The sequence below is a fragment of the Akebia trifoliata genome, chromosome 12, assembly GCF_017979445.1.
Source record: "Akebia trifoliata isolate Shusen 1 chromosome 12, ASM1797944v1, whole genome shotgun sequence".
NCBI lineage: Eukaryota > Viridiplantae > Streptophyta > Magnoliopsida > Ranunculales > Lardizabalaceae > Akebia > Akebia trifoliata.
The window spans coordinates 8,021,740-8,048,188 of NC_141386.1; the positions used below are offsets into that span (position 1 = coordinate 8,021,740).

General features: G+C 36.3%; 1 protein-coding gene and 1 long non-coding RNA gene across 3 annotated transcripts; both read left to right on the plus strand.

Moving 5' to 3' along the window:
- The first annotated feature begins 16,197 nt into the window (after nt 1-16,197).
- On the plus strand, nt 16,198-22,180 carry LOC147388842 (uncharacterized). Of its 2 annotated transcripts, none has more exons than XR_015170693.1 (3): nt 16,198-16,304; nt 19,705-19,844; nt 21,685-22,180. It is a non-coding gene; the product is annotated as an uncharacterized LOC147388842 (long non-coding RNA). The 2 variants fall into 2 exon arrangements; XR_015170692.1 differs by having other exon boundaries at nt 16,215-16,356.
- Nucleotides 16,350-18,396, plus strand: LOC147388843 (Pentatricopeptide repeat (PPR) superfamily protein). The gene has a single exon (XM_086418769.1). It carries the CDS (start codon nt 16,405-16,407, stop codon nt 18,136-18,138), a length of 1,734 nt encoding a protein of 577 aa, XP_086274895.1. The 5' UTR covers nt 16,350-16,404; the 3' UTR covers nt 18,139-18,396.
- Nucleotides 22,181-26,449: the final 4,269 nt, after the last annotated feature.

The window sequence follows — 26,449 nt, forward strand, 5'->3', positions numbered from 1 at the left end:
TTTGCAGCCTGATTTAGCAATTCGTTGGTGTTCGGATCCTTGAGGGTAAAGCTCTCCCCGAATTAAAAGGTTGTCAGGTCCTTGAGTGTGAGCTCTCACTGACAGTGTCAGATCCTCGAATTTTAGAAAATTCTCCCTGACTAATGTAAAAGTGCACGTGTGTGCAATGGTGTGATGCTTACTGAGTAAAAATGTGTCAGGTCCTAGAGATCTTCTCTCACTGACAATAATGATTCAAAATTGAGATGCACTTATGCAATGAAAACAATCATGGCAAGGTTTAACAATGTGGTAATTGGAGTCATAACATTGTAGGAACTTCATTAAATCCCATTTGAAATTCTTTTTTAGAGTTCGAAAAAATGAGTTTCATTTATCGAATTCGAACCTATTGTAACCACGCTTCTCGGGCTAAAGGACTTAAATAATCTTGTTAATTCAATATGATTCAAACAAAGCTGGAGTCTCGTTTCTCGGACTCCGACTAAGGTTTAGAGGAACTTAAACAATCCTATTAAAATTGTAGTTTCGCTTCTCGCACTCGAACCTAGTTTTGTAGGCACTTCAAAAAACCTACTCATTCTATGATTCAAAAAGTTGGAGTCTCGTTTCTCGGACTCGCACTTAGGTTTGTAAGCACTTCCAAAAGCCTACTCATTCTATGATTCAAAAAGTTGGAGTCTCGTTTCTCGGGCTCGAACTTAGGTTTATAGGCACTTCGAAAAGCCTATTCATTCTATGATTCAAATAGTTGGAGTCTCGTTTCTCAGACTCGAACTTAGGTTTGTAGGCACTTCAAAAAGCCTATTCATTCTATGATTCAAAAAGTTGGAGTCTCATTTCTCGGACTTGAACTTAGGTTTGTAGGCACTTCAAAAAGCCTATTCATTCTATGATTCAAAAAGTTGGAGTTTCGTTTCTCGAACTCGAACTTGGTTTATAGGCACTTCAAAAAGCCTATTCATTCTATGATTCAAAAAGTTGGAATTTCGTTTCTCGAACTCGAACTTGGGTTTATAAGCACTTCAAAAAGCCTATTCATTCTATGATTCAAAAAGTTGGAGTTTCGTTTCTCGAACTCAAACTTAGATTTATAGGCACTTCAAAAAGCCTATTCATTCTATGATTCAAAAAGTTGGGGTCTCGTTTCTCGGACTCAAACTTAGGTTTATAGGCACTTCAAAAAGCCTATTCATCTAGGATTCAAAAAGTTGGAGTCTCATTTCTCGGACTCGAACTTATGTTTATAGGCACTTCAACAAGCCCACTCAATATATGATTCAAAAAGTTGGAGTCTCGTTTCTCGGACTCGAATTTAGGTTTATAGGCACTTCAACAAGTCCATTCATTCTATGATTCAAAAAGTTGGAGTCTCGTTTCTCGGACTCGAACTTACTAAGCCACGTTTCTCGAGCTTAGATTTATAGGAACTTAAACAATCCTATTAATTCATTCTATGATTCAAAATCGAACTCAAAGTTTGAAAGATCAGGCCTTTATTGGCTTATAATGTATATGGATTCGTAATTATCATTGGGCTTCGCCGGACTTTTAAATTTTTGTATGATTTTCTTTTTATCATGTGATTAAGAACAAAAACTTTGGAATTAAATGACCTTCAAAAATGCCCCTAGTTTCAAGGTTGGCTTTAACTGGGACTTGACTACGAGACTGATGGAATGGATTACGCTTGAAAAATATGGACTCTGATGTATGATAGATAGAAGAACTGACATTCTCTTAAATTTAAGACTCTTAAGATTATCATATGTGCAATAAAGAATTGATCATTTTCTTTCGAATTTCTTTTGAAAAATGCTTGAGCTAGACTTAAAAAATATTGATAAATATTAGAATAAAAGATCTTCCTCTTCAAAATGGTTGATGATTCTACATCTTCCATTAGCGAACACTTGAACAAGTAAACATACTTTTGAAGATCCTACAATGTTCAAGATGACTTCTGATTTTTTCGACTTCAATATTATCTTTGTCGGATGTGAGCTCTTGGCTAAAAGACAAATATCGTGACTTGAATGGTTCTGCAGTTTTTGCACAAGCTTCCTTCTGAATTTTTCTTCTTGACGGGACCTTTCCTCCCATTTAATGATGCCCTAATTTTTGCCTAGATCGCCTGTTTAGGTTTTCAATCTAGCGGGCTTTGTTTTTATTTTTCTAATGATGCCTTGATTTTTGCCTAGGTCACCTTTTCAGGTTTTCAACCTAGCAGGCATTCTTTTTTATGGTTATGCCCTAAATTTTGCCTAAGCCGCCTTTTCAGATTTTCGACTTAACGGGCTTCTCTTTTTTTCTTGATGATCTTGTATAACCAACTCGACAACTTCTCAGTTCCCTGCACCTTAACCGAGTCAATTAGCCTTCAGGAGGACTTAATAGGTGGGCTTAGGATATGGTTTAGAAAGAAAAGATATAAGGCTCAACTTCCCAAAATGCCCCTAGTTTGATATTCTATCTTTTCTATCAATTATTTTGATTTTTTTTCTAAATGCCCCTAGTTTGGCATTCTTTTCTTTTTATCAATTCTTTTGATTTTTTTTCTAATGCCCTTAGTTTGGCATTCTTTTCTTTTGAACATTTCAATAGTAGATTTTTCTTTTGGATGACACTTTCTTTAAGAGAATACATTTTTCTTTTAATGACCGGGCCTGAAGTAATTTCTCAGGTTGCCTACGTACCCCAAATACTTCTTTTTTTCCTTTTGGGATCAGGTCAAAACGTAGTTCATAATAAGATTCCCTTCCAAGGTTGGTTGGTGTGGTTTAGAAAGAAATAGGCTATTTGATTTTTTTAGAGGCTGCAAGGGGCTAAAGAAGGTTTTCTTTTTCTTGGTAAGACAAGAAAATGGTTCGACCAAAGAAGGCCTCCTTTGGTGAATGCTGCTTGACTTGGTCAAAGTTTCAGGAATTCGATATCTGAATTGCTCTGTCGAGCAAGGTCTTCTTTTGAGAATGAATATTCTTCAGTCTTCTTTTGTGAAATCGAGTATGATTGAGTTTTCTAACTCTAAAACTTCGAGAAAATCTTTTATTCTCTTATGAATGAAAATTCTCCTCTTTTGAGTGAGAAACCTGGTAGATCCACTTGTAAGTCTTAGCGTCTTTGTCGATCCTTTCAGCTATATCATTTTTGACCAATAATCTTTGACTTTGAAATCACTCTTGACTTTATGTCTTGATCTATATTTTTATACAATCCATCCATATATCCTTATGAGATCATGCAAGAAACATTGTTGAATTTCTCAAGTAAGTTTACTACTCTTTCATGTTCTCTTGAGGATAATGTATCACCAATTTGCACTTCTTGAGTGTACTCTTTAATTCCAATTTTATCAATTTGATTAGTGAGCTTTAAGTCATTTCTCATGTTAGATTGTATGCTCAAATCATTATTACACGCATGATAATCAGAAGCTTCTATATTTTATTGGAATTGAAAAAACATAGACTGACAAACTCGACTAAAATTTGAAAGTTGAAGAAAGGCTAACGTAACTGAGACAACTAACTGGATCTAAAGACTGACAAAAACTGGATTGAAACTCAAAGAAAACTTAGGGACAATTATCTACAAAGAAAGAATGTCCTTCTGGGTGGATGAACTACTTGGACTTGACATTGGTATTTTGACTAGACGACTCTTTTGACGGATCCAAAATGACACAGATGAGGGTTTAGAACGTTTAGGGGTACCTAAGATTAACCATCGATTCTGAAGATTTCACTTTTAACCACATGATTAAAATTTTGATATAGAATAGCCCAAGTTCGGTGGAAAATATCGAATCCAAATGCACTATAAGTCTATAGTGACCAAGAAAGTGAGAAAGGTTAGACGCGGGTCTTCCCCTGATTGGGATTGAACCTTTGATCAGACAAATTAATTTGATCCTAAGATCGAATCTTTTTATACAAAGTGGTCTAGATCTTTAAAAGTGAAACCAATTAGTAAAACTGATTTGGAATTGATCAGTTGATCCATTTGTCAATTGGGCCAACTGGTTTAAGTGGTTCAAATTAATCGGTACATTTCACCGATTGGGTAGGACCGATATTGCGGGTTTTGTTTGATTATTCTGGATCGGTCTGCCCACCTACCTGTTGGTTGGATTGAATAAAGCAACCCAGGAACACCCATAGTCAATTCGGGTCGTGACCTATAGAAAGGCTTCTAGACTCTAGGTTTACTACGTGCAATGCATTTTTATCTAGCCACCCTTGCCCAAGCACACCTATATACCTCTCGATACGTGGTGACTTGGTTTGATATACCGTATAGGTGATAATCTAAAACCTCAACTCACTTCTCTGAAGTAAAAAACAGCCAGTTTGATCTCCAGTTGAGAGGTGGCGCACAATGCTGAGCAAGGGCCCACTTAAATACCTCTCGTCTAGAATAGACGTAGTCTATCCCCCTCGTACAGTAGGGTACAGCGGGGCAAGATCTTGCTTAGGCACCGGTTTTGACTAAGAAGTGCAATTGATATACTTAGATTACCTTTTATACCTACGGGTACGAGTCAAGAGTTGTAGCTTTCATAAATGGTTTGGCATCCCACGAGGGGACCGACCACGTACTAGTACTACGTTGGCAATCGGGACATGTGACTGTGTGGCTTACAATAGGTTTGGGAGTCGCCACCTAGTTATTGTGGTCTAGGAACCAAACTGACTCTAACATGGATAAAAAGAACTAATCTACCATAAAAAATCTGAATTCGGGGATCAAGTTACGGGGTTGGAAGGTGTTAGGCACCAACCCCGCCCGGGCAAAGCCTGTCTCTACTAACTTCCCAAGTAAATTACATTGCTAAAACCTAGATAAAAATAAATATAAAAAAATACATACCTTTTCGATAGCAAGGATTTTGCTCCCTCAGATCTGACAAAAAAAATTCCTTGTACTGTACTCCCTTGTTTCGTTTTGTCTCCGGATTTGACTTCGGATCTCCTAGATCAAGGTATCTCTTTGTTTCTGAATCTGAACTCTTCAAGTTTGTTGCGGATTTAAGGGTGTTTTTAGAGGGATTTTAGGGGTTTTCTAGACTAAAATTGAAGGGGGGATGTTAGGTAAGGAGTTGGGGTTTCAAAACTAGGGTTTATGGAGGGCTAGGGGAGCTTCTAGACCTACTTCTCCTATATTTGATCGAAAATAGGGTGTGAGCACCTCTATTTATAGATGTTTTTAGGGGTTGATTTGGATAGAGTTAGTGTTTAATTAGAGATCTTTTAATTAGAATTGTGTTTTAATTAGACTTATTTTAGGTAGAATTGTGTTTTAATTAAAATTATTTTTAAGTTAGAACTCTATTAGATAGAGTTATTATTTAATTAGAGTTCTATTATGACTTTTGGTCTTATTTGATTGACTTTTAATATTTTGACTTTAGTCTTAATTGATTGACTTTTAATATCTTGACTTCAGTCTTGCTTGATTGACTTTAATTTTGACTTCAGTTTTACTTGATTGACTTTAATACCTTAACTTCAGTCTTACTTAATTGACTTTTAATTTTGGAGATCCCCCTCTAAAATATATTTAATTCTTTGGACCCCCAAATGGAGTGGTCCTTAAAGAAATATCCCACGAACCCTCAACAATTTTACCCGAAAGTCCGATTGATCGATTTTTCAGGTTCAAAATTTTAAATTAATTTCATTAATGTTTCACTTTAATTATTTAATATTTTATTTATTAATTTCAAAATTTTTAATTATGAAAATTGTGAAATTACTGTTTTGCCCCCGGAGAGAACTTTTCATGTTTTAAGTCGGTTTTTAATGTTCTAGAATGTTTTAGAATCGATTTTTTGTAAGGAATCAAATGGAAATATTAGTTTGTGTCATTTATGAAATTTTTTGTGTGAAATAGTCATGAACTTAATGAGGGGCATTTCGTAATTTTGTCAAATTCTGTTAAAATTGGCGAAATGATTTATTTGATTTCAATTTGTTGTTTTATGTGTTTGAAAGGTTTTCCTAAGCGTAATGTAGGCTCTAGGGTTGTTTTGATGTTAGGGGTATTTTGGTAATTTGATAGTTTTTTAGTGATTTTTATCGTGAAGCTTCTTTTTGTCTGAAAAATGATGATTTCTATGTTTCTGGAGTCGTATTTTCCTAGCGTAGCGTGGTTTCTAAGGTTTTGTTAGTTTGAGATACCTCATCCGGATTTCTGAAACACATCTAGTAACAAAATAAAGTAATGGAATACACATCCATCATTGGGAATCATTGCGATCGGGTTGACGAGTTGATTAATCAGGCGGATGCAAAAATGGGGTGTCTACACCTTGGGGTCCATTCATACTCAACTTGTTTAAAATAAAATGAAAAGAAGGGAGATGGTAGAAGAGGGAAGAGAAGAAGATTAGAGAGAGAGGGGAGGGGGAAGTCTTGAACCCACCTTGAATCTTCACGGTTCTCCTTTCTTTTCTTTCCTTCCTTCTTCTTCTATGCTTCTTAAATCCTTAGTGTAGTATGAAAGTGAAATTTCTTTTTAGAAGATGGTATGAGAAAGTGATAGAGATGAGTAGAAAAATATTTTTTCTTGTAAGACTTAGTAACACTTGGTAATAATTGGTAACCCTTTTTGGGAGGAGGGGAGGGGTATTTATAGTTGTTTGGAGGATGTTTAGGGTATAATGGGGTGAAGAGTTAGGAAAATGGAGAATGGCATGGGTTTTTGAAGTGAAAGGTTTGAAATTTTGAGGGTAAGTGATGGTAATTGTATAAATAAGGGAAATGGATTGTGTTTTAACCCAAATGGTTTGGATCCTACCCAAATCCATTTAGGTAGAGTGTTGGGTGGGATGAGATGAGCGGTGGTTGATGGGAGGAGTGGGGGTATAAGAGAGTTGTTTAGGAAGGAGTGTTAGGTTGATGAAAAGGGTAAGGTGGAGGGATGGGTAGTGTAAGAGATTGGTTGGTTGGTTTTTGGGAGAATAAAGGAGATGATGCCATGTGGCAATCATGATGAAAGGGTAAGGAATTGAGATTGGTTGATTGGTTGATGGGGTTGTTTGATTAGAGAGAGAGAAATGGGTTAGTTGATTGATGATGAGTGAAGTATGGGTTGTGATGTTGGTGGTTAGAAAGTGAGGATAGGTTAGGTTAAGGTAAGGTATGGGTTGAGTTGATTTTGGAGGGAGAGTGATGTGTTTGGTTGATTTTTTAGAGAATGGCGATGGAGGTAGGTGATTAGATGAGGGAGGTGAAAGGTAGTAATGACATGTGTCATCTTTTGGTATGAGAATTGTGATTGGTTGATGTAAGTAGTAGTTGATGGATTATGATTGTGGGTTGGGTAATTAGATATGGATAGAATGATGTTTGTGGGCTTTTAGTGGTGGGCTTTGGTTTGTAGATTATTTTAGATTGGGTAAGGCTTGTTTTGAGTTAGATTTTGAGGGTGGATAGGTTTTAGGGTTTAGGTAACATGGGCTTGATTTTGGATTGGATTTAAGATAGGAAATTAATTTGGAAAAGGGGTTGAAGGTATGTGGGCCTTGGATAGGTTTAGGGTGTTTGGAGTTTCGGAGGTGGAGGGTGGATGATGGGTTGGCATCCCAAGTCTCACATTTTTTAATTTTTTAATTTTTTGAGCTTTTTGTAATAGTTGGTTCGGTCAAAAATGCCGCATGTTGGCGAATCAGACTTTTTGGGCCCGTTGAAGGATTTCATCGATTTTTTTGGATGTAAGCATGGAGCGGTGAAGGTTGGGTCATCATGGGATGGGTCCGATCCCTTTGGTGGGTCCCTTAGACCATTGGGTGGTCTTGGGGGTCTCGATTCGATCAAAATGTCACTTTTTAGTGATTCGGGCCTTTAAGGCCCATTGGCCCATTTATTTGGAAAATCGATATTTTTGGGCCCTTTCGAGTGTGGGCCCGTTCAAATTGGGGTGTCTACAAACTTGAACCTTTTCTCGAACATAGTGACAATCAACTTCAATGTGTTTTGTTCGATTATGGAACACCAAGTTAAAAGCAATATAAATTGCAGCCTGATTATCACAAAACATTTCTGATGATTGGGACGACTCAAAACCCAAATCATGTAACAATACACGGAGCCAAACAATTTCACTAGTAGTCATAGCTATGGCTCTATACTTTGCTTCAATACTCGAGCGTGTAATAACACTTTGCTTCTTACTTTTTCGGGTTACCAACTTACCTCCAACAAATGTGCAATATCCGGTTGTAGACCATCAATCAATCGGATATCCTACCCAGTCTGCATCAGTATAGGCCATAATATAACTATGACCATTGTTTTTCATCCATATTCTTCTTCTAGGAGATCCTTTCAAGTACTACAAAATTCTTGTAACTGCATTCATATGATTAGTTCTGAGCACATGCATAAAACAACTAACTAAGCTAATTGTATAGAAAATATCAGGACGAGTAATTGTAAGATAAATCAATATTCCTACTAATTATTGGAATCGACCAAAATCAGATAACAATTCACTATCCAAGTTAGTTTTTCCTACACTCTCAGTAGGAGTGATTGTAGGTTTTACACCTATTTTTCCTATCTCATGTAACAAGTCTAGCACATATTTTCTTTAATTAAAAAATATACATTTTTTTAAATAAGCAATCTCTAAACCAAGAAAAAACTTTAGAATCCTCAAATCCTTAATAGCAAATCGCTTATAAAGTATAGCCTTGAATCTTGAGATTTCAGTTTGATCATCAACTGTAATTATTATGTTTATTATGTTATCAACATAGACTAGAACTATTGTAGTTCTTGAAGTAGTCATTTTGATGAATAATGAAGAATCGCGCCACTTCGTAAGACCCCACTCCTTTCAAGCATGTGACTGAACTTGGAGTACCATGCTCGAGGTGATTGGTTAAAGTCGTAGATGGCCTTTGTGAACATGGGATTTTCGATATTTTTGAAACATCCCTCCACTTTGAGGTGTTTTGGAGTCGCCACCATTCATTTTCGGAAAGGGGTGTGAATGGTCACCCGAAATTGTTTTTCTTTGAAAAACATGGCATTTTGACATGTTGATGACTCTCGTATGGATAGGGTACATATTTGGTCCAACCTTGATTCAAAGGTAAGGGGGTCCATTTATGGAGTAGGGAAGGTGTTAGGCACCCTACTCCATCCACGTAACGTGGTAACCTCGGATTCGGTTTTTTTTAAAATAAAAAAGGAAAGAAGAATCGAAAAAAGGTCAATGTGTGCCCTCAAGTGTGAGGGGCTTTTGATATTGGTTCAAATCATTGAGGGCACCCTTATTGAAAAGGGGGCCCTTTGGTGATTTAAACCATGGTGATTGTGCAAATGTGTGGAGAAGGGGAGAGTAGAAGAGGGAGGTTTAGAGGGGACGGTTCCTTTTCAAACCCACCTTGATCTTGAGTTGATCTTCAAAAGATAAGTCCTTGCCTTGATCTTGACTTGCTTGAGAGTGTAGAGAATTGAGTTGAGTTGGAAATCCTAGAGAGTTGAGAGTGAAGTGTTGTGTTTGGTAATGTGAGTTGAGGATTGAGAGTAGTGAGAGGAGAGTTGTCTTTTTAGGGGGTTTTTTTGTCAAATTTTCATTAGGTGTTGTAAGAGAAGAATGGAGGGGTTTTTATAGAAGTTGGGAGGTATTTTAAGGGTATAATGGGGTGAGGAATGAGAATAGTGGATAATGGCATGGGTTTTAGAGAGAAAGAGTGTGAAATTTGAGAGAGAAATAAGGGTAGTTTTGTAATGAGGGAAATGGGTTGTGTTTTAACCTAAATGGTTTGGATCTTATCCAAATCCATTTGGGTAGAGTGTTTTTTTGGGGTGAGATGAGTGATGGTTGATGGGAGGAATGGGGGGTGTTAAGAGAGTTGTTTGGAGAAGGAGTGTTGAGATGGTTGAAGAGGTAAGGTGTTTGATTTGGGGGGGATGGGTAGTGATTGGTTTGATTTTGAGAGGATTGAAGGGATGATGACATGTGACAAATGGAGAGATGAAGAGATTGGTTGATTGGTGATGGTGGTTGGTTGTTTAGAGAGAAGAGTATGGGGGTGATGGTGGGAGGTATGGGTTGTGGTGATTTTGTGGGAGTGTTTTAAGGGAAAGTGATGGTTTGATGTGTGGGAGATATGGGTTATGATGTGGGTTGTTAAAGAATGGGGGATAGGTTAGGGTGTATAGGGTATGGGTTGAGTTGTTGGTTGTTGATGATGAGAGGATGGGGAATAGGTTAGGGTGTGTAGGGTATGGGTTGTGGTATTGGTGGTTGATGATGAGAGGATGGGGAATAGGTTAGGTTAGGGTAGGGTTATGGGTTGAGTTGATTAGATGAGGGAGGTGGAAGGAGATGATGACATGTGTCATCTCTTGGTGATTGGTTTGATGTGATGATGATGGGTTGGATTGGATTTGGGTAGTGGATTGGGCTTTGGGCTTTAGTAGTAGATTGGGTAGGGTTTTAGGTTGTTGTTTGGGCTTAGGTGGGTAATTGGTTAGGGGATTGAATAATAATGGTAGTGGACTTGGGCTTTGGGCTTTAGTAGTAGATTGGGTAGGATTTTAGGTTGTTGGTTGGTTTTAAGGATGTAGGAGAGTGGTGAGGTGTGCGGGTCCATGGGCCACGTGAGTGGCCTCGGACATTTATTAGTTGAAAATAGATTGGGTTCTTGTAGGTTTGGGCCTCGGGGCCCATTCCAATTTTCGATTTTTGGAGGTATTTTGCGTCGAGGGCCCGCTCAAATTCGGGTGTTTACAGCCTTGTGTAACTGTAAACCAGTCTTACATGAGATTCTTGAGGGTGTCCAGGCGGAATACTCATATACACTTCTTCTTCTAAGTCTCCATGCAAAAAAGCCTTTTTATCATCTAACTGGAATAATTTCCAATCATTATTTACAGCTAGTGATAATAAAACTCTGAAGGTATTCATTTTTACGACTGATGCAATGTTTCTTTGTAATCTTTTCCATGAGTTTGGATAAACCCTCTTACAACCAACCTGGCCTTATGTCATTCAAGAGTGCCATCACTGTTGTACTTTATCTTGTAAACCCAACGACATCCTACAGTCTTCTTCCCGGGAAGTAACAATACCATAGACCAAGTTTTCTTCTCATTCAAGGCTTAGAGCTATTCTTTCATGGCAAGTTTCCATACCGGGTCAAGATTAGCTTTTCGAAAAAATTTAGGCTCTTCATAACTCGATATAGCACTTAAAAAGGCTAGATGAGACTGAGTTACATGATCATAAGTTACTTGGTCCTGTTAGGATAGGCCATAGTATGATAAGTAAAATAGTCCTTCAATTTTCCACGAGGACGAGTTTCCCTTTGAGATTTCCTCGGAACTGCTTCTGTGGATGGGATGGGATCGGATCAATGACTGTAACTTCAGTAGGGGCTGAGTCAGGACGATTAGCCACCATAAAATCATGTTCTTCTATGTTATTAATCTCATTGACAGAGCTAATAGTCGTAAACGGTACCAAATCTGTCAAATACTCACCTTATGATTGATTCCTAGACTCAAGTTGAAAGTAAGGTTCAACTTCATTAAAATGCACATTACGAGAAATCATAAACTTCTTAGAGACATGATCATAGCATTTGTACCCTTTTGTGTGGAAGAGTATCCCACAAACACATACTTGACTGCCTGAGCGTCAAACTTGTTATGATGAGTAACATGGCAGTGGACATAACATACACATCGAAAAATCCGCAAGTGGGAGGTGGTTGGCTTACGAGTAAACAGATCTCCAAAGGAGATTTAAAGCATAAAATGCGACTAGGAAGCTTATTAATGAGATAAATTGTCGTTAATACCCCGTGAGACCAATATGGCTTTAGAATGGTCATTTGAAACATTAAGGCTCTTGTAGTTTCCAAAACATGCCGATTTTTTTTCTTTGCAACCACATTCTGTTGTGGGGTACCCACACAACTAGTCTGATGAATAATTTCGTGGTTATGAAAAAAGATAAGCAATGGACCTTTTGCAAATTCAGACCATTGTCAGAGTGAAATTTTTTAATTTTGCATTAAACTGAGTAGTCACCATACTGTGAAAATCTTGAAAAACATAGTACACCTCATCTTTAGATTTTAAAAGATATATCCAAGTAGCACGAGACTTATCATCAATAAATAACACAAAATATTTGTAACCATCATAAGAAGTGATTAGGGCAGGGGCCCACAAGTCAGAATGAATCAACTCAAAAGGTTCAGTAGTAACTGACTTAGAAATAACAAATGGCAAACGAGTTTGCTTTGAAAACTAACAAACATCACAAGTACTAGATTCATTACAAAAAGTAGGAAATAAAGATGATAAAATGCACCTGGATAAATGTCCAAGTCATCGATGAAAGAGATGACTCTCAGACATATTACTAGTATGGCAAGCTTTGTTGATAGGTTTAAGCATATAAAAACCATTCGAATAGACTCATTCACCAATCTTTTTCCTCGACACACGGTCCTGAAACATAACAGTTGTAGGAGAAAAAATGACAGCACAATTTAATGAGTTAGTTATCTTCCCAATTGACAACAATTGAACAGGAAATGATGGCACAAGAAGGGATTTAGAATTGGGTGAGCCAAAGAAAAAAAATATTTTCCCAGTGCCTTGAGCATGCACTGTGGTTCCATTAGTTACAAAAATTGTCTGATTGTCAAAGCTTGGGGTATGATCATGTAAAAATCGTGAGTTATTTTCCATGTGATCAGTGGCTCCAGAATCAATGATCCAAACATTATTATGAGAAGAAGTAAGAAAGACATGAAGGTTACCTGATACATGAGTACTAGAATATGAATCATATTCTAAGGAAAGATTCTTACTGAGTTGTTGTAAAAGACGAGTGAGATGATTTAATAAGATAGAGGTCTTAGCAACTATTGCTCGCTCTATTTTATCAATACTTATGTCAAAAGTTTGACAAAGATGAGGATGAAGCTGCCAATGACGATCCTTGGTATGACCTGTCTTTTCACAATGACCATATCGATAGCAATCTCGTTTAGGCTTATGTCGATCATTTTTTTCCTTCTTATTAAAGAATTTCTTCTTGCCATCTTTTCTAACAAAGAAAATGCTTGCTTCAGCTTTATTAGTTTGACAATTCGATTCATTGGTCATAACATTTTTCTAGTTTCTTTTCATTAAATAATAGAGCAAACACTAGACAGAGAAAGAAGAGTCGCATTCATGAGAATATTACTTCTAAGATTCTCATAATAAGGCTTGAGATTACTAAGCAAGGAGAAAAGCTTATCTTTTTCAACCCTCTTCAAGAGAGTCTTAGCATCAACAATATGCAGACGATAGATCTCCAACTTGTCCCATGATTTTTTTAGATGCCCAAGATGTTCTATAAGGGTTTTTTGCCTTGCTTTGCAACAGTGATTTCACCATTTAATTCAAAAATGCGTGTTGCATTATTTTGATTGCTATACAGCTCCGCCATAGAGTCCCACAATTGTTTTGTAGAATCTGAGTAAGTGAATCTTTGCTATCTGTGACTGCATCGAGTAGTGAAGTCACGATCTCACAAATTGATCATTTTAAATCCATTCTTCAAGTTTCGAATCTGCAACAGTCGAACAAGCAATCTTGTCGTTAATATACCCAAGTTTTTTTTTACCGCCCAAAGACAAGGACACAACTCTGAACCACAAAATGTAGTTGGGATCATTCAATAACACAGATGACAATCTCCAACCAGGATTTCCATCTGAGTCTACCATTGTTGACAAAAAAAAATCTCAAAAAAAGAGCAAATCACCAAAAGCTTGAGTATGCCTCGTTTTCAACTACTTCGATCCAAACTGACTATTACTGATATGCAACTCAATGATTCTCCAGATTTTGTGGAGGATCACACGGCTAGTAGAGATAGAAAACAAGAATGAACTGATTCAAACAGAACTTGCTTTGATACCATGTAGCAGAGATAAAACATATATATATATATATATAGAAAACATGCTTTGGCAATTTCAACTATACTGCCTACGTGCACAGGAGCTGTTCTTATATGTTACGTTTCTTTTTTTTGTTTTTTGTTTTTTTGTTATAGATTTAGAATATAACCAGAGTTACATGTATATTACAATTAGGTTCTTAAGAAATAGGAAACTAACGAGTTACCTAAGAGTTCTCTCAACTCCAACAATATCAAAAGATCAACAATCCAAGACTTTGATTCAATTGAATCAAATCTAGCGAACTTTAAGGGAAAACCAGAAACTTAGGAAGAAAATGAGAAACTGTAATAACTCAATTTTATTAGATAAAATCTGCTCCAATAGTGGTTCGACCAAGGCCTTTTATCGGTTAAAACATAAATTTTAAAGTAGAATCCTAAAAGAAACATTAATGTGTAACTTATTATAATTGCTTCCTCTTTAAGAAATCCAAAATAGAAAATCAGAATACCAACCAAACTAGTGTGAAACATTATCAATGACTCTTAGTGGCCCACAACAAAAATAAAATATAAAAATAGGCTAAAAGATTGAAGTCGAAGTAGTCTAATTTTGGTCTAACCTGGTAAACTCAACCTATTTGGCCAAACTCAAGTTGACCAGAGTTAGTTGAATCAACTCAACTTGAAATTTTCGGCTAGATTTGGTTAATATGATTTTCCTCCCTTTTTTTGCTTGCCCATTTTCTCTACATACTCAAGTGCAATATGATAATCCTTACATAGATTTTCTACATTAGATTCCTATTGGATTGAGATTTTATTGAATCTCAATATTAGGGCCCAGACCGAACCAATAACAACTAGATCAGGGCAAACCTAATTTGATATACATAATTTAAATAAACTTGTTATATTTGAACAAAATATTTAATATATTTTATTTAATTTCTCACATTTTGTCTGATCAAATCTTTATCAGATTGGGCATGGTTATTTAATAAGATATTGGATTGAAATCTTATCTAATCAAATCCTAATCGAAATCCTCCATCTAAATCCGAACTTATCTCATTGGAATAAATCAGATTTTGGGTCTAATTTGATTCATTGATAGTTCTATTTGAAATTGTAATTGTGTGGTTACAAAACGAGTAGGTTTTATTCGTGATTGAATTCACCATGGAACTAAGTATATAGTGTATCGAATAGAAAACCCAACATTGGGAGGAATCCATACCACACTGCTAATCGGGGATTTGAGTTGAGTAGTTGATCTTGGAGGCGTTTATCCATTAATTGAGAAATGCCTATTAGATATATTTTCTCATTTATTTTTTTTCTTGGGTAAAACGTTCATGCCCAAAAACTTCAATAAAATAGGCATTAGAGTTTCTTTATTCATGTCAAGTTTAGCCATAAAAAATGAGTTGGGTTGGGTTGCATGCACGATACATATTCTTAAACCTTATTTTTATATTTAGATCATATCTTCATAATCTAAATTGGATTATATTTGATCCAGTTAAACATTATAAATTTTTCGATAATTTCTCTTTTCTTAGGATTCTTATTTTGTTTTCCTCATTAAAAAAAAAAAAAAAAAAACATGGTTTCAAAATCTTGTCCAATATCGAGATGACTCCCCCAAGACATCACGATATGATTTACTAATGAGATGGATTTACACAACATCTCATGCTTCACACCATCTCAAGAGACAAATGAGATGATTTGGACAATATTTTGAAAATCTCAGATGATTCAGTAGAACTTGGCCAAGTCAATTGGGATTTTTATTTATTTTTACTAAAATAAATATTTTTTATGATTTAAATAAAAAAATGGTCTTGTGAGCAAACATGGAGTCAGGATTTTCTTTTAGTGGGGGCAAAAATTGGAGGTAAATGAGAGAGTGGGGGCAAATGGGACATGTCAGTAGTTCAAAATGTAGGGGTATCTCAAATTTAAGCATAAATTCAAAAGTATCTTACTACCTTAAAAAAAAAAAAAAAAAAAAAAAAAAAAAAAAAAAAAAAAGTTTGTATGGGGCAAGTGCCCCCAAAGTCTCCTTAGTAACTCTGCCCCCCTGCTCGTGAGTTGTGACTAAAGATGTTTTGATCTACCGCATTTTATAATTGTTCATGTAAATATATTTTAATAAATAATTTGTACACCGAGTTAAGTGTTTTATCTCGTCCGGCACGAGACGACTCGTCCGAGCTAAATCTGTCCCCTTGCATGAACGAGATGAGACGAGACGGCAAACCGGTGTTTGAAACCACGAAGGGTCTAGGTTTAGAGTATAGTTAGGGTTTTGTCCAAAAATCTCAACATCAACGTCCCTCCATTTCATTTTCTGCAATTAGGGTTTTCAGGTTGGTCCTTTTTTACAGACTCCATTTCAATTCCTTCAATTAGGGTTTTCAGGTTGGTGGCATTCATAATCATTCAATTTTAGGAAATTGTGGTTAGTCGATGTCTCAAATTTTATTTATTTCTGTCATTAAGCGTTCTTCATTTTTGAATCTCTTCTCTGTACCACCATTATTGATTCTTCACTGTTGTTGTAAGACTTCTTTTAGAAAAAATTTAAGTTCACTTCTAACACCATATCGATTTATGCGAGTTCCTCTCACAGGAATTTCTGCATTTTCGATTCAATCTCATCCTTCAGTAATTGGGTCTTTTTCAAATTCACCTCTTTTTCAATCTCCATTTTCGATCCCATACTGTTTGTCTTCCCCATTTTCATCGGAACCGCTCTCATCGGAGCAACTTATTGATTCTGAAAATGTATTCACAACTATTATGGAGAATTGTAATGCTGATCAAAGCATGGAGACGGCTCTTGACTTGATTGGTGTTAAATTGACGACTGAATTGGTCGATGAGGTTCTTCGAAAACTCCACTACGAGGAAAAATTAGCCTTTAGATTCTTTACATGGGCGAGTCAACAAGAAGGCTATACCCATCAACCCCAGACATATAATGAGATGATTGACATACTATCTAGTACAAAATACAAGGTAAAACAGTTTCGAATTGTTTGTGATTTACTAGATTACATGAAGAGGAAAGATAAGAACTCGGTGCCCATTGAGATTCTACTTGATATATTGAGAAAATATACGGAAAAACATCTTACCCATCTTCAGAAATTCACGAAGAAAAAGAAAATAAGGGTGAAGACGCAGCCGGAGATCAATGCGTTTAATTTGTTGTTGGATGCTTTGTGTAAGTGTTGTCTGGTTGAGGAAGGTGAAGCATTGTTTAAGAAGGTCAAGAAAAAGGTTTCCCCAGACGCAAACACGTATAATATTTTGTTTTTCGGATGGTGTAGAGTGAGAAATCCAAAAAGAGGAATGGCAGTATTGGAAGAAATGATAGAAATGGGTCATACTCCAGAGAATTTTACTTACAATACTGCCATCGATGCGTTCTGCAGAGTTGGAATGGTATCTGAGGCTGCTGCATTGTTTGATTTCATGAGAACGAAAGGTTCGACCATGTCTTCTCCCACCGCAAAGACTTATTCCATCATGATCATTGCTTTTGCTCGGTGTGATAGAATGGAGGAATGCTTTAGACTTGTAGAAGAGATGAGAAACAGTGGTTGCCTACCCGATGTTTCAACTTATAAGGAACTTATTGAAGGAATGTGTTTGGCTGGAAAAATGGTGGAAGCGTATAAGTTCTTGGAAGAGATGGGAAACACGGGTTACCCATCTGATATTGTCACTTATAATTGTTTCCTTAAGGTTCTTTGTGACCTTAGGAATGCAGATGAAGCACTTAAGCTTTATGGAAAAATGATTGAAGTGGGTTGTGTGCCTAGCGTTCATACATTCAATATGCTCATTACGATGTTTTTTGAGATTGGTGAACCAGATGGGGCATTTGAGACTTGGAATGAAATGGATAAAAGGGGTTGTGCACGAGATACGGATACTTACTGTGTGATGATTGAAGGGTTGTTTCATTGTGGTAAGACAGAGGATGCATGCGTTCTTTTGGAAAATGTGGTGAACAAAGGGATGAAATTGCCGTATCGGAAGTTCGATGCCTTTCTGATGAAGCTTTCAGAACTCGGTGACCTTCAAGCCATTCATAGACTTTCGGAGCATATGAGAAAGTTTTATAACCCTGCTATGGCGAGACGTTTTTCTTTGAGTCAAAAGCGGAAGAGTGTGAGTTTAAGAAGGAACTAGGCCGAATAAAATTCATATATGATTACTTGACATTTCTATTACATGGGAAGCCAAGTGAAGAACAAGGCTGAAGTTTGGTTGCCACATCGATAATGATAGCTTGGTCTTATATGCAAGTCAAACGATATGAATTGGGCTTAGATCCATTGTTCAGTTATTTTGACACATTGCAAAGCAATTTTGAGGTTGTGGGTTCAAGTCCAGCTTACCCATAAAAAAAAAAAACAAAAAAAAAAAAAACAAAAAAAAAAAACAAAACATTATGAATTCTCGGATGAAAAGGCTCAAATGCCACGACATGCAACCGACTACAAACTTTGGGATGATTTTTCGGATGACTGAAAGTCTGATTGTTTAGGTAATAGTTTTCTTTTCCAATCAAAATGGTCTCAATCATTCTGTTATTTCCTCAAAACTGGGTAGTGCTCCAAACAGAGATTTTTGTGGTGGTTGGGAGTAGAAAAACATCTTTCTGGGGTTTTTCAAACTTAAAAGGTATTTGTAAAGATTGTTCCATTAATTTTGGTTTATGAGAAATATTCCATATTTGGATTTCCAATTTTGGCATCATTGAGAGTGTGGCAGCAGAGGTTGAAGCAGTATCTAAAGGCCACCATGTGGAGCAGGGGCAGAGCCAGGATTTTACCTAGGGTGGTGGGGCAAATTAAGAGTAAAAAATTCTTTGGGGCAAATAAGACCAATTTTTTTTTTATCTGTCGCAACAGCTCATAACTCCTTATATACTTTGAAAATTCTTGTGGGGGCAAGTGCCCCCATGGTAAATCCACCCCTTAGAAAACGAAACATACTCCGAAAATTTGCCACCTTTTATTTCCTGGAATGGAAGTTTTGAGTGCATTTTTTTGGATTATTATGTTGTGGCTACTGCTTATAATCATCTTCTGCCATTGCTTTCTCCGTTCCTCATCTCATTTCTTATTGCGTGCTTCTGGATAACTTGGGTTTATAATTGATTTTTTATTTGTATGGCTATGGGATTCCTTTTATTGGAGAGTTTCTCCTTTCTTGTATGTAACATATTATTTTATAAGTTTTAACATCACTTGCTTAATTCACAAAACTATGTATATTTACGCCTCTCAAGACAGCTATGCTAATCTGGTTATCATGTGACATAATCTCATGCCATCATTGAAGAGACTACTTAATGTGTTTCCCTCACTGCTAATATATTTTATGATGGGCATGATTACAACATAGGGCTACATTGCAGTGTAGTTATGGTATGTCTTGATTCATCATCATCATCATCAAACCCTTATCCCATAAATTTGGGGTCAGCTGATCAAATCATGCTAAAAAAACTTGTTTTTGGAGGGCTTTCCAAAGTGCAGAAATTTCATTCTCACTGCCACTGCATTTTAGTATCTTCTTTGGAAGTGAAATTCTATTATAACACAAATTCTATATCACCTTGCCTCTTGGAGCACTTAATTTTCCATGATGGGGTCTGTCTTTTGACATTGAAAGCTTAGAATGTATGTATCCATCTTCTGATTTATTATATTTGCATGTGTTTTATTTTCTCTCTTTTTGACTCTGCAGGATCAGATAGCAAAAACGGTTGGAGGAAAGGTTGATCAAGAAAAGATTGAATTTAGTCTGAAGAAAAATTACTTACCCAGATAGGTTTTGGGATCACCTGGGATTGATTCTACACATATCTTTAGAACAATTTTGGCCAGGTAACTCCAGACGAACTGACCAAAGTTTAAAAGTCTCTAAACTCTTAACTAATCAATGCAACTCTCAGTTCAATTTCATGAAATCATGTATACATCAAGCATTGACCTTCCTTGCGTTGTCAAACTTAAGAAATAAGAGAATACTTTCCCAAACAAAATAAAATTCTCAAGACCACACTTACCCAAAATACAACCCTGATTTCCTGAAAATGATGATTCCGAAATGCAAAAAATAGTAAAATGGGAATTCTCTATAAATAGAACAGTCACGACTATTGTACATGATAAGTATGAGATTTACTATACATAAATTTGAAGATTTTATTAGAGATTCCTTCAAGCACTTCACTTCATTCTTTCTCTTTTAGGCCCACTTCTGTTGAGTGGCTTGTTGCGGTATTGCGTGGGTGTATCGAGTAGTAGATGCCACTGCAACATAAACGATAGCAATATACTATAGGGATGATATTTTCCTTGAAAAGGCATAAAGAACAGAGCAAAGCAAAATGGGAAACTGGACCTCTCACAGACTTAATTAATGCAACAAGATCCAACACCTAGTTCAGTGTCGTGTATTTCATCATCTTCTTCATTAATAAGCTATATAACGAAGCCATGAACACATGTGTCGGTGTCCTGATTGACGGGAAGAGTCAAGACACACCAACCTCCACAAACCCGATATGCCAAAATGCTCACATAGTTTACTCCAAATGATGAGAAGCACTTTTTAATAATACTTTTATTCGTATTAAGTATATGATATAGAAAATCCTTATTCAGATAAACTAATATTCATTAAAAACAAAGAAACAACATATGAGGGTTCAGGGCACTGTTCGACACAGCAAGTTTTTGGAAAATGGAGTGTCCTTGGCCCCTGGTCATATGTCAGAATAATAATTTGCATATGTGGATTCTTTTCTAAACTTTAATTTTCAGATACGTACCCAATCATAACTAATAACTGTCTACTTGTCAACGAAAAAAAAAATTTAATAAATCAAGTGTGCCCTAAGCAGAGTATTGTAATTGAAGTCATGTCTAACAATGTGCTCAATACCTTCTCATCAGGAATTTGAATCCAAGAATGAAAAAAATAGATAAATGATGTTCAAGTGCAAGAATTTGCTATATTCTTTGATGCATATAGTTGGGTGTTGTTTATGCTATATAGTGGTGGGTGATTCTTTATCTCCAAGAATATTACTTTCCAATCCCTATTAAAAGGGTAAGAGCTTGAAGAGGACCAAAAGCTCATTATAGGTTTTGAACTGGTGTTGGATCCTGTTTGGCAATTGTGCCTGACATAACAGACTAAGTTTTCATTATCCAAGACTGCAATTATTCCTAATCTTCACTTTGGCTTCAGTTTTTTTGTTTCATAGCTTAGGAAGACTGGCAAGCTAAAGATGTTCCATTAAATGCTCACATTCTGTTTACATGTAGAATAAAACTATGCCTCTATCATGGTTGAAAGTCATTTAAGAATAGTATACATGTCCAATGTATATGACTCGAATAGAATGGAATGGTGAAAAATAGGATCATGTTGCCAACCACAATATTTGGGATAATGTGTCATTTATGTATTTTCAAGCAACAAAAGGATTCATATCTCGACCAATGCTTTTGCAGATTCTCCTTTTTGTATATCTAATAATTAGACAGTAATACATCAATGCCAAGACTTTTCCTTGTACAAAGTGACTACTTTGATAGTATATCTAGTGTCTCTTTTCTTTTTTTGTTTTTTTGGTCAATTCTGATCGATGTATAAATACCTAATATCACTTAGTGACTTGAGAGTTACAATCATTTTCCGGTTCTAATTTTTCAGGGACGGAAATCTAAAGTTTCCTGGAGGGATGCATCAATCAAGAAGTTTGTTTTCCGAACCTCTAATACCCTTACCACTGGCATGAACCAATGTAGCCATTGTGGCTTTGCACAAACAAATAACATTCATACTTGCTGGCAATCAATTGGAAGTTAGAAAAACTAGTATTAATCTGAGAGCCAGACTTGTTTTGTCTCTGGGATCCATTTTTTATTTTAGATATAAACCGTAAATTGTGGAGAGTAATCCGAGAAGCTCCATAACAAATATTACCACTTGACGAAATAGGAAATCCTCCATTATGTTGTCTTAAACTGGGCTTAGTTATGGAAAAATGCCATCTCTAATCTTTGGAAGAAATCAAAAATAGTTCAGCTATATCTTTGTGTAATTGGTTTCTTATTGTCAGGTTTATTTGCTTATCTCCTTGATGTGCCCTTTTGTAGGAGGCCTATTTTACTGATTTAATATTAGTTTAAAGTTTTCCATTTGGGCATTTGAAGTTTGAATTGATTGTGAGTTGTCTTTACAGACTACAAGCACCTAGATTAGTCTATTAGAGCCATTTAATCTCTCTACGGTGAATTATGTAGTTTAAGTTGAAGTTCAACAGAATCAGGTGAATTCTTTGAATGGAATCACATTTTCTACTTTGACAGTGGGAATAGAGAATGTTGGTAAGAGAATGCTGGTAAGAGTTGAACAAGGGTACTGAGGGAAGAGGAGTTAATATGGTTACTAAATGGTTGAAAGCATTGTGAAGAATGGTGGTATAAAATGACTTTACTGCACTCGTAGTCATCATTATTGTTGTGATCATTGTCGTCATTGTCATCTAAGAAGATGAAGATGGCTTGTTTTGGGAAGAAAAATCAAAGATTTTATGTTATTTTTCATTAGTCTATGAAAAAAAAGGCAGACTCACCATCTTGAAAAAGAAAGGGCTTAAATATTCATCAAAACATGAAGGGGTGAATATTTGAGATATAATAGGGGTTTTAAGTCATTTTTCATTACTCACCAAGAGAAGACCGAGGCTGATGGAATGTCATCAGTTTCAATACTCACCAAAATGTAGAGGGGCTAGGTGTTCTTCAAGGAGTAGGTTAATTCTTTGAAATGGCTTGGTAGCTTCAAAGTTTTTCTCATTTTTTTTAAATGATGGAATTGCCTTTTTCTTATTTCCACTCACTACATAAAAGCAATTATTATTGACATCACTTAACTTGATAAGGTCACAAGAAGCATTGAAGCGATGAATCTCATGCCTGAGGCTCGTTAGTATGAGAAGTTCGTAATTTTGAAATTGGAAAAGTTTGGTGGTGTAGAGAAGTTTGTAATGCTGAGTGTAGGCTATACAAGGACGCACTTGAAAGTGTATATTAGTAACGTGCGTCTTTTGGGCCTCAAAGATGAATAGATGACATTATTTCCATGTACTTTGTCTAGATTGGCATTGAGGTGACTAATGTCTCAAGACCTGTCTACAGTCGGAACATGGGAGAATATGTTGAAATTGTTTTGGAGTCAATACAGATATAACGTTGAGATTGAGATGTCTCGAGGAGACTTAAAGGCAACAAAGTAGAAGAATGAGGAAGGCAACAAAGTAGAAGAATGAGGAAATTTTCACTGACTTTATAAGCCATTGGAGGATTAAGATTGCACAGATGTGGGATAGACGAAAAAATGGTCATCATAATGAAAAATGTCACTTATTAGTATGCTCAACACTTTGTAGCTCAGAATCTACCCACATTCGAGTCCCTCTTGTATAGAAAAAGTTAACTTGAGGATGCCTTTGTTTCCGGAATTCTCACCAACTCTTCAGACAATAAATCCAAGAAAATTTTCGTCGGTTCCAACTTTGAAAGCGCCTTGACACTTTCTACTAAATAAGAAAAAAGAGTCTGATGGATAATTGGGAGATTTTTAGAGAATGAGGAATTGCCACCTAGTTTAGGTCGAGGATCAAACATAATTCAAAACGGATTTGATTGATTCACGGATAAGAGAAATGGGTAAAGGGTCGAGTTATGGGTTTCGAAAGGTGTTAGGAATCGAACTCGTTCGAACGAAGTGACTGCTCTCTACTACGATCCAAGAAGATCTTTAGGTCATATGAGGAAGACTATAGTTCAATCATCATCATTATTTTATGTCAATCCGGTCAATCAAATCCTTATGACTACGATTTCCTCAAAGTAACAAAGAAAACATTATTTCCACATTTTGAATTTTAGAAATCTTGAAAAATCCATATTTTTAATTAATTTTTGCAAGTCCCATGTTACATGCATCAATAAACTAAATTACGCATTAATGCACATAACTTGATAAGTTTTAAAGATGAAAGTCAAATTAAACATCATATGTATAAAAACAGATGAATTAAATCACTAGCCATATTTTGGAAAAATGAAATCCCATTTAGTTGTCACACATACGAAAATTAACGAGTCAAATTGCTAGATTTGATGACATTCAAATCAAATCAAATCCCCTATATCTCATGTAAAATTGCAATAAAAATATTGAAATTGATTAAAAATATCTCCTAAAATGAGTGAGTCCGCTCGGCCAAGATTTTAAAAGGAATTCATATCAGATTGATTTACAAACACTCCTCAAAATCAGTGAGTCGACTAAACCAAGTCTTATGAAAACTTATCCAATTGAATTAACCCAAAGGCACAAGAAGCAATGAGTCAACTTAAAAAAAAAAAAAAGTTGAAAACTAATTTTTGATGCATCCGATGGCCCTACAAATCCAATGAGTTGACACCTTTGGCAGGTAAAAGACCCCATGATCCCGAAAATCAACAAACCGGCACACTTTATTTTTATCAAAAATTTCCAACTTGAACTCGAGTTATCTAAAAAATAATGAGTTGGTTAGACCTATACCCCCGAAATGCTCCCAGCATTTCGGGGTATAGGTCTAACCACCTCAACTCCCCGTTTCTGGCATGCTATAGTTTATATAGTCTCTCGACGACGGGAATGGGAGATTACCGGTAAGCCAGATGCTTCGCGAACCACCGGTACATTTCGTTGCACTTAAATCACCCTCGTGAAGAGGCGCACTCCGATACCATTGATGTCCAATAGCTTTGATAGTAATGGCTGGATCTACTACTACCTCGTCCATTGAGTATAACAGAGCAAATGATGGTATAGCAATGAACATCGGGATGATACTAGGAAATATAGTCCAAAGAATCTTGATGTTAGTTCCATGAACAATCCTTTGGGGGATTGGATTTGTTTGATAGTGGAAATGTCATAAAGTGCGAGCAAACATCGTGATACGAAAATCAAAATCAGAATGAGGAAGAAAAAGATATTGTGATGTAAGTCAATTTTAAACATTCAATGAGTCAACAATTACTCAGAAATCACAACTAATCCAATGTACACCAAAAAAAAAAAGGCTTACCCGAACCATGAACGAAATCTGCCGCAAACATGCGATGAATGACATTATTAGAAAGAAAAAAAACTCACTTTTGAAATGTAAGGTGGTCATTATGGGTCCTTTCAAAGATTGTGCGAGATTGGCTAATGAACCTTCTTCGCGGCTTCGCCTTGATGCACACCTGCAAATAACGAGGAAGAAGGATGAGGTTTATATGGATGAAAACGTGAGAGAAGGAGAAATATGAGAGGGTGATGTGTGTGTGTGGGGTGGGGGGGGGGGGTCTGAATCGAGATGGAAAAGAGAGAGTATGGATTGTAAAGGGTGCTAAAATCGAGGATGAAAGAGGAGGTGAGTGTGCTGTGGGAGTTCAAGAGAGAGAGAGAGAGAGAGAGACACTGGGGCTATTTTTTATGTGTGAAAAGTGGGGAGAAGAGAATGGTCTGCTGTCCGAGAGGGTGAAAGGGATGACTTTGTGTGTGCGGTGGAGTCAGAACAAGGTAGGATGGCTGAGGGAAGGTTATAAGTGGATGGTGTTGGTGTGAAGATGAATGAGATGAGAATGGTGAGGGGCTGTCCAAAACGTGAATGAGGGAAGAAATGAAACTGAGAAGAACAGGAGAAAGAGAGATGGCTACTGTGGGTGTGACTTAAAGGAACTCATGCGTAAGAAGAAGAAGAAGATGGCAATGGTCGAGAGTGCTCAGCTGCTATCCAGGTGAGTCGAATCTTTTCTCCTTCTTCTTCTTCTCTTTTTTTCTTTTCTTTTCTTTTCTTTTCTTTCGCTTTTTCTTCTTGTTGCCGGAGAGAGTTCTATCTAAAAAAAAAAAAAAAAACTCTCTTCTTTTGCTTTATCGTTCTTAGCTTTAGATTTTTTTTTTCTCCTCTCTAGTTAAGTCGAAAATCTCTATATATAAGTTCTGAATTTCCAAATCTAAAGTTATTCCAAGTTTCCAACATATTTTATTTTAGATTTTGAGAATCCAAATTTTCTTGGGTTCTTTGCTTAAAGTAAGTTTTTTTTTTCTTCTTCTTCAATGGAGTCCGTGGGTTGGATTCTCTCTCTATTCGTTTAGTGTGACAAAGCTTGTTTGGAACGGGATTCATTAAGGCTATGTTTGGTAACACTTTTGAAGACTGAAGTTTGGAGTGTGGAAATATTTGAAGTCTGAATCTAGAAATCAGAAATTTCATCTAGCATCCCTCCATTGCTGGTTCAAAATTTTTGAATTTTGATTTTGAAGTTTGAAATCTGAACAAAAACAAATGGAAATAAACTTCTAAAATTTGAATTTTATAGGTGAACCACCTCCATTCAGACTTCAGAAGTATTACTAAACACACACT

Coding starts and splice junctions, on each gene's coding strand:
- LOC147388843 (XM_086418769.1), top strand. CDS start 16,405: ATGTCTCAAATTTTATTTATTTCTGTCATTAAGCGTTCTTCATTTTTG.